General features: G+C 30.5%; 1 protein-coding gene across 4 annotated transcripts in view; it reads right to left on the bottom strand.

The window, feature by feature from the left end:
- LOC142333004 (uncharacterized) overlaps positions 1-16259 on the bottom strand; it is a 356865-nt gene that overhangs the window by 140769 nt on the left and 199837 nt on the right. For all 4 annotated transcript variants that reach the window (XM_075379771.1, XM_075379768.1, XM_075379770.1 and 1 more), the window contains one exon: positions 12400-12960. In XM_075379771.1, the coding sequence (XP_075235886.1) occupies positions 12400-12960 (561 nt within the window). The remainder of the gene's footprint in view (positions 1-12399; positions 12961-16259) is intronic.

Genomic DNA, 16259 nt, shown 5'->3' with positions numbered 1-16259 from the left:
CAGCAGATTTCAACAGGCGCCACCCAGAGAGACCAACGATTTCGCATAACAATGTTGCACGTCTCAAATCCGAATTCAAGGAAACTGGAAATAGTGTCTGATAAGCGAGGTAGGGGTCGTCCCAAATCTTCCACTGATGAGACAACCTGGAAGATAATCTTGGCTGCCTTCGCGAGGAGCCCACAACGCAGCACTCGACCGATACTGGTGTGATGAAAATCCCTACTGGATTGACCCATCCATGTTGTTGGAGATGTTAAAATTACGTTATGGTGGGTGTGGGAAACGGGGTACCCGTGTGGTTCATCGATGGAACCCTTAATTCCAAGCGGTACTTGAACATGCTGAGAGAAACTGCCTTTCCTTCCTCTTTAAATAAAGACGGAACATTCTGTTCGTTTTTTCAACAAGATGGTGTTCCGCCACACTTTGGCTAAATGTTCGTCAGAGGCTCGATGTCCAGTTGCCTGGGCAATGGATCGGTCGGCGCGGCCCAGTAGAGTGGCCACCAAGATTACCTGACCTCACACCTACGGATTTTTATTTCTTGGGGCGTTTGAAGCGACTTGTTTACGCAGAGAAGATTCGTAATGTTTACAATCTGCAACAAAGAATTACTCTGTACTGCGCGGAAACGGCACGAGAAGTGCTTCTACGACTGAATTAAGCGACTGGAGTTATGCGTTCAACAAAACGGTCGACTTATTGAACGAATAATGTAGCCCTCCATTGTCAATTTTGGATGCCAATAACTCCTACACCGTAACAGTTACGTATAATCTGATTGCAGAAATGAATTCCTGGTAAAATTTCAATCTGTTTTGATACGTCAAATCACCCCTTTCCATTTAAATAAATGGACGGCGATTCGAAGTGGCGGTCGTTGTTGTGTTATGCCCCAAAGGTGGGCTCTCATACCTAATTTACGTTGGTGAATCCAAATGTTTAATTTTCTTTACAACTTCTGGAATAATAGGCTGTACTGCGACTTTTGAACCGCTCTGTATATACTTTCCCGTTATAGCTATAGCAACATTTATTGCTATAACCGGGAAAGTCGAAAAAACAGACACAATTTATATAGCATAATCATTTTTTCAAAAAGGGTACAGTAAAAAAGGGGATACTAATTTGATACTTACCGATCTTTTTTTTTTTATAAAAGTGATGTAATAGCTGCTGAAGTAAATACAGAATTAATCACAGTTAATATCTCTGAAAGTAATGATATATCAATTAAATATCTAATCAAAAGTTTTTCATCGATCGGCTTTAGTATACTGATATAAAAGAACGTTTTACTTAGTGAAGAAGGTAACTAGTAACCTTTTGGTATGGTATCTAGACTCAATAAAATTTGGTTTTTCAAAGATATATTGGGATCAATGTAATTAAATATAATATACGATTACGCATATAAAAAATATAAATAACCAAACTCAATTTATCTATCTCGTATTTTTTATAAAGAATTTTAAAAAATTTTAAAGCATTTTATATAAAGCTTTATCTTTACTTAATAAAATAACAGATGAAAAAAAAATCAATATCGAACCCGGGAGTTTTATTCAATAGAAACGAGAATCTCGATAAATAAGTAAAAATCTTCTATATACATCCATACGGATGGACATTTATTTATTATAAGCGAATGAAAGCGCGTGCATTTACGCGTAATTTACAAAAAAAAAAGAATGTGTGTATGTGTAAGATATATATATATCTTAAACCCACCATAATAGTATATTGGTCATGGACGTTGAGTGACGAACATAATTATCACATGAATACAAAATATAGTGCTACTAGGGTGCGCGCACGTTCGCATACAGACACAACACACTTGTATTCTAGAACAGGTCATTCGTGTCTAACACACTATTTACACTACATACACGATATAGCAGTGAAAAAAAATTATATAGACATAATATAATAATGAGAAATGCGTGAAAAATAGACCAGATGATTCATTCCTTAACGAATTTATATGACATCATTATTTATAAGAAAAGAATTTTTTTTCTCAGTTAAAACGAAAAAAAAAAAACTACCAACAAGCAATAAATTAAGTTATTTCGGTCATGCGTTAATCTCAATTCTTAGTAATTGCGATTCATTTCACAATTTCTACTGGATTTTTAACGCCATACTAATTTTATGTAATGAACAAACCGATTTAGCGGGTAAAAGAAATATTCACATAGGTTGACCAGAGACCGTAAGGCCAGTTCCGATTATAAAAGTGCTTTGTAAAACGTTATTTGAAATCTATAAAGGAGAAAAAGTCTATCTGCTTCCAGTAACAACGTGTAACACATCAATAGTACCATAATGCTGTAGAAATCGTCGATTTTTTTAGTTGTTTGATGTCAACTTTTACTGTTTATAACAGAATAATGCATACATTACTTATGGCGTCTAACGATAAAAAATCTGAGGTGGACACCGCATGACTTCCTTGTACGCCTATTTAATTACATATACAGATTTTTTTTTTAAATGAAAAGTAAAGCAAATCCTTATTTCATTAATAACTTCTGATATTTTATATATATATAAATATTTCTTTTAAATTGTTATTATTGAATTATTAATTATCGTAAAACATTTTTATAATCAGAGATTAATAATTATTAATAAAGCAATATATTAAAATTAAAAAAAAAGTTAAAAAAGAAAGGAGATGAAATCTGATTCGAACCCATGTGCCTTCCCCTTGTAAGATCCAAATATTTCATTAATTAAAATCTTATTTGGCTATAACTCTGAACCAATCAAAATAAGTACCACTTATGATATATAGTTGAAAAGCTCTCAATGAGGACTTTTTACTGCACTTAAGAAAAAGTCCAAAATCTAAATTTGTTTTTGATTTTTGGCTTTTTTGGACACTTTTGGTTCTGTCGATTGCAATCAAACGGGGAGGTATACATCTAGACGATACAACAGTTCTAAATCCAAATATTCAACATCCTACGGCTAATCGTTTTTAAGGTAAGCCGTACACAGACGTCACGCCGAAACTAGTCAAAATGGATTCAACCCACCGGGTTGGTCTGATTTCGAAGTCGAGAGTTCCAACATTCAAATCCTAGTAAAGGCAGTTACTTTTATACGGATTTGAATACTATTTCGTGGATACCGGTGTTCTTTGATGGTTGAATTTCTATTAACTACACGTCTCAGAAATTGTCGACCTGAGACTGTACAAGACTACAATACACTTACAATCATACATATCATCCAATGAAGTAATACTTAAAGGTGATTCCCGGAGGCTAAACAGGATAAAAGTCAAAATAGATTCAGGGATGGTAAAAATGGATATTTCCGTTGAAATCTGAAAACCGTAATTTTTCGCGTTCACAATACTTCCTTTACTTCGTACAAGGAAGTAAAAACTGCATTAAAAAAACACTTTACAATATCATATAACAACTAAATTAATAATAAAAACCTCTTCCGCAGAACTGCGCAAGAAGACCGACTTTTGTTTCCGATGGCCTCACTATTTCGCTGTCAAAAACGCAATGATTTTCAGAGTATAACGTACAACGAGTAGACCCAACACAGAAGCAACAAATTTCGACCGACTCCCCACTGTGACTAACCGCATAAGCGCGTATGAAAAATACACCACTACACAGTCACGGTAACGTCAAATTGAGGTTATGATGTCTGTTGTCTACCTTAATTTGAGCGTTAACTGAAGAACGACTCAACCAATATTCATAAAATTTTCACTTGCATAACTTCAGATATCCTATTACAGCATAACTAAATTTTAGTGAAATTAATCTTATAGTTTTTTAGATTTTTAGATTATAGTTTTTTAGATAGTTTTTTTTTAGTTTATGATTTTTTAGATTTTTTAATTTTTTAGATTTTAGCCGAAAATCTAAAAAACTTTATACATGAATGGTGTTTGCGTAAACCACACAACGTAAAGAAAATTCATTTTCACCGACCAAACGCACCATGCGACCCCAAAAAAAAAACCAAAAAATCATGAAAAATATCTAAAATACATCCATTACCTCATTAATATCTGAAATTCATTCAAAATACCTCAAATAATCAATGACAGGCAATGCTGGCTGTTGTCGGTTTTAAACTGAGCGTAACTCAGGAACGACTCGATCAATCTTTATCAAATTTCCACATGCGTAGACTTCAGATACACTATTCTACAGCATATCTAAATTTCAATTAAACTGAATCTAGTACTTGTGGAGATTTTTGAGCTACAAAATTTTATACATAGGCCTATACAGGATGTGTAACTTGTCGCCGAATGGCTTCGACGGCACGTGGCACTTACTAACCTCATGGTGGCCCTGAACGCTGACTAGCAGGGCAACATTTTGGCACAGACATCGAGTTGTAGACCAGCGTAGAAATACGGCTGAAAACACAGGCGGCTCCGTTCTATGGCGAGGGTATTGGAAAGACAAATGTCTAAATCGGAATGGCGACTATGTAGAGAAATAGCGTAACTATGTGAGTACTTGTTACAAATAAAAAAAATTATTATTTTCACTGTGGTTTTAATTTCGTGACCGATCGGAACTTGAAAAAAAATAACCCTCGTACTCTCACCTGATGATTCGTTAAAAAACAAAGAATACGATTGGTTGGAATTTTGTGTCTGATAATGATAAGAATTACATTCACCTAATGATTGGTTGAAAAACAAAAAATATGATTGGTTGGAATTTTGTATCTGATAATGATAAAAATAACACTCACCTTACGATTGGTTGAAAAACAAAGAATACGATTTGTTGGAAGATTGTGTCTGATAATGATAAGAATTATTCTCACCTTTTGATTAGTTAAAAAAACAAAGAATTCGATTGGTTGAAATTTCGGGCCTGATAATGATAAGAATTACTCTCACCTTATGATTGGTTAAAAAACACCGAATAGACGATTGGTTGGAATTATGTGCCCGATAATGATAAGAATTACTCACCGTATGATTGGTTAAAAAACAAAGAATACGATTGGTTGGAATATTGTGTCTCATAATGATAAGAATTACTCTCACCTTTTGATTGGTTAAAAAAAAAGAATATGATTAGTTGGAATTGCGTTCCTGATGATGATAAGAATTACTTTAACCTTATGATTGGTTAAAAAACAACAAATACGATTGGTTGGAATTTTTGTGCCCGATAAAGATAAGAATTAAGAGGGTTATTTATTTTTCAAGATCCGATCGGTCACGAAATTAAAACCACAGAGAAAATAAAAAAATTTCTATTTGTAACAAGTACCTACATAGTTACGCTATTTCTCTACATAGTCGCCACTCCGATTTAGACATTTGTCGTAGCGTGGTTCCAACTTTCCAATACCGTCGTCATAGAACGGAGCCGCCTGTGTTTTCTGCCGTATTTCTACGCTGGAGCTTAATATAATTGGTTATGTTTGCAAAATTTGTTAGAAAACTGACCCCAAAAACTATCTACCCCCTCTCCTTGGAAATATTAACCCAAAGTTTTACCAATAAATTCCCTCATATACAAAGGTCATTGTACAAAATTGCATCAAATTCAGTTTATCAAGTCAAAATTTATTAAGGTTCAAACATACCAACACACGTACATATGTACGAACATTATTTCTCCTTCTTTTTGTTGTTTTTGGAGTTCCTGGGTCATGAAACATAGAAAAATGAAAAAAATCCATACCCCATTTTTTCCCTGATTGCCATACTTTCCTTCTCACAGCATAGTTCTAGAACCTACAGCCATGATGTTACAAAAATGAAAGAAACAATCATTGTAATTGGAAATAAGTGAGAACAGTTAAATAGGATGATATTTACATTTATTAATGCTTTAACAACAATAGAAGTTGATGCTGATTTAAATATTTCAAGCAAAATAAAAGAAATTCATAGTTTTTTCATTTTTACCATCTGTGAATCGGATTGAAAAACAATTTTACTTTGCATTTTGTTTCCTTTTCTCCCAGTACTCCGTCTTTCTTTGACTAACTTTATCTTTCTCATTTATGAGAAAATTTTCTTCCCCTTTTTGTTTTTGGTTTTCCATGAAAATTCTTGAAATTTTTTTATTTTATTTTTGAAAATATTTCACTTCAAAATTTCTTTATCTTTAATAATTTAATTCTTTTAAATATTACCCATTTTCTTGTAACCAGTTGCTTTTAATGTTCAATTTAAAAGATAATTAAATACTTTATTTTGTTAATCTATTATCCTCCATTCTTTTCAACTGTCTGTTGTTTTGATTCAAGAACATTAGAAGTAGGGCATATGTCAGGTTATAGGTTCTTTTGGTTTAAAAAACTGAACATTTCATTTCTTTAATAACTTGATAAAATCTGCCATAATTTTTACGTTTTGTTTTTAATAAACTTCAAAATTCTTTCTATATTTAGTTTGTTTATTCACACCACTTTATTCAGAATAAAATTTTCAACTAATTCAGTATAAATATTTTATGTATTTATTATCCATTTAATAAAGTTACTTATGCCAAACATAAAATATTGTGTCTTTTCAGCCCAGGTTTCTAAAAACTATTAAAAATACAGTTCTGGGACCTATTTTTTTCAATTTTTCTTGTCATATTTCATACAAAACCACTAAATTTATTCCTAGATTGGTCCTACAAAATACAATCTAGCTTCAAATTTTCTCGAAGGCGCAGAAAGAAGGGCAAAATCTTTCACCAAGAAGCAATCGCTAACATTTTCCAAACCTATGTTTAGATGAACTTTCTTTTTTATTTTTAAAATTAGAACATGCCCTGAAAGTTTGTAACACTGTTAGTGAATCACCTGTGCATACACACACACACACACACACACACACACACGCAAAGGCACATATATACACTTTCCTCAGTGCATGTGGTTGATTATTTATCAATCAAAATGGCCACATGATTTTAGATTTATAACAAAGGAAATGTTTTAAACTGTTTTTGAGCGTTCTTCAATATTTTAACCAGTGGAACATGTTCTGAAAATTTGTTGCATTATTTAAGAATCATTCAGTATATTGTGTATTACAAAATTCTGTGAAGTAGGACTCAGAGATATGTGAAATGACAGAGAGAATAACAACGAAGAAATGAATTAGAAAAAGAGTGAATCAAGTCTACAAAGAAAAGGAAAAAGTCGAGAAACCTCGTCGAATAATCAATTAAATTAGGAAAAAACCCTTGTATGTAACAGATGTACACAAAGAAAGAAAGGAAGATGAAGATGGCTGTGATGAATATTGAATTGAAGGTTGCCAGGAAGATGGAAATCGAATTTCCTATAAAAGACAAGTGTAACTAATCCTGAGACGAATAACAATGGAAGTTAAGAGTTCCAGCGTTCAAGTCCTAGTAAACCCAGTTATTTTTACACGGATTTGAATACTAGATCGTGGATACCAGTGTTCTTTGGCGGTTGGGTTTCAATTAACCACACATCTCAGGAACGGTCGAACTGAGAATGTACAAGACTACACTTCATTTACACTCATACATATCATCCTAATTCATCCTCTGAAGTATTATCTGAACGGTACTTACCGGAGGCTAAAACAAGAAAAAGAAGAGAAGGATAACAAAAATAGTTGCTACAAACATAAAAAAATTTCATAATAAAAATACGACTTTTTTTTTTTTTTAATGAATTGGATCTATCTCAAAACATTAGAAAATCCAAACAGTTTATTATCTGATAGTCAAAAATACTTTTATTCTTTTACTGTACTACACATCCAAATAAAACGAAAATTAATTAAATTAATAAAAAACAAGAAAATACAAATAATTTGGTTAAAAAAGAAATAAAATATAGTAATGAAAGTTTCTTCTTTTATGTCTGTCTTTCTTCCTTTTATTTTTGGATCAAAGAAACTAGTTACAAACTAATCAGAAGTAACTAAAATAAGTTATTCTAGGAAACACCTGTCGTAACTCATCTATTACTATAAATAAAATACGACAACTTCCTCTTTAAACATTTCTTAAAAAAGTTTATAATTAAAACTTATGCAAAATATTAATCACAGATTAATAAGATTAATATTCACAACGAAGATACACACACACGCACGTGCAGTGAGAGAGGGGGAGGGGGTGGTCAAGGGAGGAAGTGGGAGAGAGAGTAAGAAGATTTATATTTAGAAAATTTAACATGTAATTATGTAACTACAATAAATACGTAAATAAAAATATTCACATTCGATTCAAACATAAAAATTCAAAATTTTATCTGAAATAAATGTTATACTTAGATCATCTATAAATAACTGACAATGTCGTTAAAATTATGTTATACTAACTTTTTATTAGATGATATAGGGAGATTTGGCAAGATTTTTACAGCTGAATGTCATTTTCTGAAGCAAAACTATAAGAAAATCCAAGTAGGACAAGATGTACATAAAAAGGTCAATCAGTTGTTTACCATTTCTTATTATATAATGAATTATTTGAAAAATACTACATGTATAAGAATAAGAGTTTTACGTAAAAAAGACGTAATTAAACAAATATTTCATTCAGATTGAAATATATATGTAAATCTGACTCACAAATAATAAGAATAATACTCCAAACAGTAGAAATTGTTTAATAACTTTCCTGGAAGGATCAAGGAAGTCATGAAAAAAAAACTAAATTGCAGAAGGATTATGAAGTAGAAAATAATAAAACAAAAAACAAGTCTTATTACTTACTACAAAAAAATCACACAAAATAATCTTTTTTGTATATTTATGCATAAAATAATTAGTTATATTATATGAAAAGATATACAAAGAAAAATCTTTTAATTTAATTTTAAATAAAATGATTTGAAAATATTTATTTAATTTATTAAAAATAAGAACTGATACACATAATATGTGAACATATATATAACTCTTTTGTTTCTTTTACCTGTTTAGCCTGCGGGAATTACCGTTCAGATATTACTTCAGAGGATGATATGTATAAGTGTAAATGAAGTGTAGTCTTGTACAGTCTCAGTTCGACCATTCCTGATATGTGTGGCTAATTGAAACCCAACCACCAAAGAACACCGATATCCACGATCTAGTATTCAAATCCGTATAAAAATAACTGACTTTACTAGGACTTGAATGCTGGAACTCTCGATTTCCAAATCAGTTGATTTAGGAAGACGTGTTTTCACCACTAGACCAACCCGGTGGGTCGTACATATATACAGTTGCATTGTGATATGTTGTAATTAGTGAGTAATGTTATTTTTTAAGAATTTGTGACCTTACTTATTAATAAAGGAAGTGAATTTACAAATATAAATACAGTTAATATTTGAGAATATTTAATTTACAAAAAATTGGTTCATATTAAAACATATTTATAGGTACAAAAAAAAAAAGAAGAAGAAACTAATAGCCGTTTGCATCTTCTATCCTTTGTTCTGCTTTTTGAGAATTGTATTTCAAACAGCATAATAAATATGTAACGATGATATCAATCTAAACATCTGATCTAAGACACGTCAAAGTAAAACATCATTTCATTCGGTTGGACCTTGTAACAAAACTAAATTAATTTAGTCAAATTAAAGTTTTTTCCAAATGCCCAAAAATTTACCCGACAGACAAATTTATTTTTTTACTGAATGAACTTCATGATATTTTGAGTAGAATATCATAATTTACCAAGTGAAATGATGTATGGATGCATTTTTTTTTTTACAAGCATATTTGCTTTTTATGAATGACTTCAGTAGTTCTTCTGTTAACACATTTCATAAAATTAATCAATAAAATAAAAACATTTTTACTTTAATACACTAAAAGTTTAAGATATTTTATACAATAAATGATCATTAACAAAATTTATGAGTTTTATAAATCAGATGGGTGGATAAAGTGACAAATGAAGAGGTATTGCGGCAAATAGATGAAGAAAGAATCATTTGGAAAAATATAGTTAAAAGAAGAAACAGACTTATAGGCCACATACTAAGGCATCCTGGAATAGTCGCTTTAATACTGGAAGGACAGGTAGAAGGAAAAAATTGTGTAGGCAGGCCACGTTTGGAATATGTAAAACAAATTGTTAGGGATGTAGGATGTAGAGGGTATAATTATATGAAACGACTAGCACTAGATAGGGAATCTTGGAGAGCTGCATCAAACCAGTCAAATGACTGAAGACAAAAAAAAAAGAAGAGTTTTATGAACATAATTATTCAATAACCACGAATAATTTCCAATTGTTAACTTTGTTTAATATTTACTTGAACGTAATCATAAAATTATCTGTATTTGAGGATTAGAATGTCTAAATATTTATTTGAGCCATTTAATTTATTGTGTAGCCACTGGAAAGGAAACAGAGTACCCAAGTTAATCTATAAGCATCTCCATAACTGTTCAAAACCAAGGATACAATAGTTCAACAGGTTATGCGTGGGAAACCTATACTTCCATATGTAATAATACGAAATAATGAATCAAGATAAGAAAAACCGGTGTTTGATAAGAAAGGACGATCTAACCTCAGATGGACTAATGAAATAAACAATGCTTCTGTACAAAAGAAAGCTCAAGATCCGTCTAAAATGGTGGTGTCTGTGCCAGCCGGAGAGATTTTAAGAAGCAGAACACTATAAATCAAAAATTTTCCAATAACAAGCTTAAAATATTGTTGTTACAAAAATTTTTTTGTTGAATTGAATTGGTCTGCCCTAACAGTAGGTATTATGATGAATAATTTTAATTGTGATGGATAATCACACAATACTAATAAAGTAATAAACTTTCAAAAGTAATAAAATTTTAAAAAACGTTTTTTGAACTCTCATCTGTAATTGAAAAGCATACACGTATGGCATGAATATTATATACTTAAAAACAAGAGACAAAAGACTGCCAAAAAATAAAAATTACTGAAAAACATTGCTCTTTTGTTCTGGTTTGGTTCCATTGTCATTTTGTATTAATTAGCAAATACCCCGTTTGAATTTTGAAAATCAAACAATTGTTTGAAGAGATATTATAAGAGCACCCCAGGTGCACCCCATTTGTTACCAGTTGATGAAGAAGATTGCTCTAGCCTTACACGAGGTGCTCGCACTACTCTAGCCTCACATGCAGTTTCCACTGGAAGCCCATTATTATTATTATTAAACAGAAATTTTTTTAATTTATTTTTTAATATTATTTATTTTATTTAACGTTAATTTAATTCTATTATTTTTGTAATTTTATTAATTCGCTTGATTTGAATCATTCAATTCAAACCTAGCTAACACAATGATAGATGCTCACAGTTCATTAAAGTTTGTGCTTCAACCGGCAAATCTCCACTACTACATATATTTTTATAAATATATATAGCCTAAAACACTCCTGGAAACGTAAGGATTCCAACGCAGGGTCATTCATTTAAATCGGTTCAGCCATTGAACTGCTATGATGGAACATACATACATACACATCCTAATAAAGAACATATGATCAAACATACTGCCTGTCAAAAAGTCAAGATTTTTTCTTAAATATTTTCAAACAATAAATAACAACAGTAACAATAATTATAAAATAAATTAATAAATTTTACTACCGTAATACATTCATTCAATATCGTAGCAGATCTTATAACACAACTATTTTTGATACAAATAAATCAATATTGAAAATACTACTGTTACTCATTTAGGATTGTATAAATGACCTTTTTTTTGGCCTTGTAGTTACAGTTAAACAAACATATATACATTTTTAACTTCTGTATTTACCGTTAGGCATTCTTCAGAGTATAAGATGAATGACTTTTAGCGTATGTAAAAATGCCATGCCAGACCAGGATTTGAACCCTGGACCACCGGATGAAAGGCCGAGATGCTACCACTCATGCCATGGAGGCAGGCATATATACCTATTTATATAGCCTATGATACTCCCTGTAATGTAAGGATTCCAACATGGGGTCGTACATCTAAATCGATTCGGCCATTGAACTGCTATGTAAAAACAAGTACATTTTCCTATTTTGTCAATAACACATAAAGATGTCATTTTTACATTATAATAAACTAGTTAGAACAATAAAATTAACAGAGCGCATATGATGTGATATGCCATGTACGTTACATCATCCTAACTTCAGTTTAATAGAACTGAATCAACAGTTTTGCTAATAGTAGTAACAATAACAATAGATTTTTGTAATAAAAATTCATAATCATTAATCGGTAGAAATCATAACAGTACATCACCACACTCCACACAACCGTTTTATGCCCATCTGAGGAAAGTAAACCTCCAAATCTGAGAATCACTGCATTATTATTACTGACTGATATAATTTAAAAAAAAAAATAACAATAATTTAATATTACAGTTTAATATAATTACTATAAAAAGTAATAATAACTAACCTGTGCACGAGACTGAATTTCAGAATTTGTCTTCCATAACGGAGCAGCTGATTTCACACGTTTTTCAAGAATTTCAGTCGGACATTTTTCAAATATAAGAACACGTTCGGCAACAGAACCTCTTGTTAAAAACGGTCGTACCGGATTAATGGTAGTAGGTGTCGATGATCTTGATATAGCAGGATGCGGAACATTTTCTGTATGACGATTATTTCTATTATTGTTATTATTATTGCTGTTATTATTATTACTATTATTATTAATATTAGTAGAATTTATACGTCGATTAATCGGTCCACTGTTAGTTTTATCGATAACATCAACAGACTTTTCTTTATTAATATTAACACTCGTGATAACACTTGGCGATGTCTTACCGGCACTTCCGACAACTGAAACCGATTCTCTACTGATACCGCCCGAACTGGTACCAACACTTGTATTATTATTTGTATTATTATTCAATACAGTTTTCTTTCTTTTAGATGATGAACTTGGGTCTTCCGCTATTATGATACCGGTTTTTAACGCGTTAATTAAACGTTCTTCTTCCTTGGCCACCTATAAAAAAAAAATTCATAATATAATTTGAAATAATAATATAAACAAAAATTAATTACGATCAATCATTTTGAAAACTAGTAATCATAAAAAAAACTTCAATTGTTTAACCAGAAAATTTTAAATATAAATTATGTTTTAATCCAAGGGAATATTTATCAGATGTTAATAACTTTTGTCATCACCATCATACAACAAAAATACATCATTATGGTCACACTGAGCATTATATTCCATTTACTACTCAAACCTTGATTGTGCAGTATATATATAAATTACAATATATAAATAAATAATTTTCCCCTTTATGCCTTTTGAAGTTAAAAATATAACTTGATTTGTACATTTAGATAAGATTAAATTTTATGATGAAGAGGAAGCTGGGTTTATTCAATAGGTATGTTAACCATTAGTGTTTTGTTTCTTGTGCAACTATCAAATAGGAAATGCAGTTGTTGAATAATTTAACAAGCATATACGACACACAGGGTCGCGCTATTTCATTGAATGAAAAAATGACAACCTGGCTAGCCGCTACAAGGTTCAAAACTGGAACCAGAAGACAGTAGCTGACCAAACTTCTACAGCACAACCCTAGGGAAAAATATATAAGGACTACTTCTGAACACGATAAAATCGGATATTTACCTTCTTGCCGAGGACCCATTTTAATCACATAAACACAAAATTGATTTATTGATGTCCCTGAGCAAGTATTTAATAACCGTTATGAAATCAACTTTTATACAAGCAGTAATATATCTTAGCTATTACTACAGAAATGAATGGCATTATTATAAACTTTGCCATCGCAAATGAATAAGCAGAACAAAAATATTGGCAAATAAAATGATTCAAAGCAAATGTTTAATTACCCGCAAATGGAATGATTCTGGGAAAATGCTTGCAAAATTACTCTGATCTTCTTAAGAGCTCACAATTTCTCTTCTACAGATCGGTCATTTAGCTAAGAAATATAAGTTGAAGATCGATCAGAATAATTCATCATGAAAGACTGATCTATCCTACCCGTTATCCTTTGTCTCTTGTTCTCTGAACAACTACAATGTAAAATGAGTTAAGAAAGAAGTTAGTACAAAATACCACCCAAGAAGCTTTAGATCAAGCAGAGTATTGAGTAAACCGTGACAGGAGACAGTTTGAACGACCTATGTAACTATAAGTTAGCTTTTAAAAAACATTTTTTCATAAATTTTTAGCAGTAAATTTTGTTTCTAAAATTTTTCTGCTACATCAAAAAAATGTTTGCTTCGATTAAACACTAAAACATATTTCTGCAATACTTTTTGTCACCTTTGTTTCAAATAAAATCATAGTTTTTTTAAGCGTTAAATCATTTTGAACCTACTGAAAAACTCTGTAAAATAATTTTGTATAATTTATTTGATAAATAATGATCATCCAGAGAGGGTGGTGTTAATAATGAAATGTCAAAAGTACTTGTTAAATTTATATTACAACTGAATACAGAAGTAATGTGTCATACCAAGCCTTTACATATAACTGATTAATTTATATACCCTTAAAAATGTAATATGTTACAATCACATACATATAAATTAGATGTTATTAAAATTATTTTTATACAAATATCCAGAAAGAAAATAAAGAAAAAAATTAACTATATATGTTACATGGAGCTTGTTAATGGATGCAGGCAAAAAGCCAAAAACCGGTAATTAAAAGAACGCTTGAGATGAAGACATATATATTCTGCTCAAAACAGAAACGTTTATTTCAATTTCACATTTCCATCTTTTTCAATATAAGATAGTCCTAATTATGTTAGCAATCTACATAAAGTATCTGTATTTAAATATTTATTATAAATTCAGTTAAAATTATGAGGATACTCGTAGAAAGTTCACATTAGTGATAAAAAATAATGAGTTACATCAAATTAAGTAAACAACTTAATAAAATTTACTATATTTGTTTCTTCAATTGTTTGCACAATATCATTAATGTTACTGTTTGTAATTTCTTCCTTTATCATTAACAATTTGAAGTAAATTACCCTATATCCCTTATTAATATGGAGGTATATGGTTATGAGTCAATAATATTTATTTATACAACAAACAAACAGAAAAATTGTATTATAATAAAATAAAGAATCATTTATTAAATTTATTCACTCGTATAAGTAAATTCTACGATATAACTATAGGTTTTAGAAGTAAAACATAATTAAATAGGGGTTGAAAAATTAAAATTTTGCAGTTTCAAGGTAAATTTTATTAAAATACAGGACATAAAAAAAAAGAACAGGACATAAAAAAAATTGTCAAAAGAAAAAAAAAACTACATTAATTTTACATACATTTACCTAAATTCACATTTTAGTAACACACTTTTTGATAATTAACAAAAGATAAACATTAAAAATTAAACACGAATACAAAATAAATATGGCTGAAAAACATTGCTTTTTAATATAGAATAATTAAAGAGCATGCACGATACAATCGGTTCAATTATAGAGCTGCTACAGTGAAACAAACATACATACATACATACACCCTAAATACATGACACTCCTTTTTTGGCAGTCGTGTAAAAACACTAATAGGAAGACAACTTTACACATTTGAGAGGTTTCCAAATCATTCAGAATGAAACGATTAAAATTATTCAAAAACGACTAATTGATCTGATAGATTTTTTTCAAATTTTAAAAATTATTTACACATATTTATACAGGCTATGACATTCTGGTAATGTAAGGTTTCCAATCTAGGGTCATACATCTCAATCGGTTTAGCCATTGAGCTGTTACAGTGAACAAACATACATACATACACATACTGTAAATACATTACACAACTTTTTGGGCAGTCGTGTAAAAATAGCTAAGCTGCCAAGTTGCATGTGATAAAGGCGTTACACAAATAACATTTATTCAATATAAAGTACAAACTAAACTGCTCTAAGTGCAACTAAACTAAACTAAAATGGGATGTCGTTCAGATAATTTGGAAATATCATTCAGCCTAATGGATTGCAACAGTGTGCAATGTAACACACAAAACTTACTTGAAATCATTTTCAATAAAAAATTAACAAACTTGTGAGACTGATTTAGAAGAACAATTGTTTTAGAAGATAGGGTCAACAAATTCAAATTTTTTTTTGATAAGGGATGGGAGAGTTCAATGTGCTTCTTAAGCACATGTACCTTCTTGCACAAAGGCTTACACTTGAATTTAAACACACACAATTAATTGATGGGTTTATAATCTCTAGTATTTAATTTACAAATGAGTATATATAAAAAC

This window comes from Lycorma delicatula, chromosome 12 (genome assembly GCF_047948215.1).
Source record: "Lycorma delicatula isolate Av1 chromosome 12, ASM4794821v1, whole genome shotgun sequence".
In the NCBI taxonomy this organism is placed as follows: domain Eukaryota; kingdom Metazoa; phylum Arthropoda; class Insecta; order Hemiptera; family Fulgoridae; genus Lycorma; species Lycorma delicatula.
The sequence above is the reverse complement of the archived record's forward strand: the minus strand, read 5'-3'. Positions and strand labels throughout refer to the sequence as shown.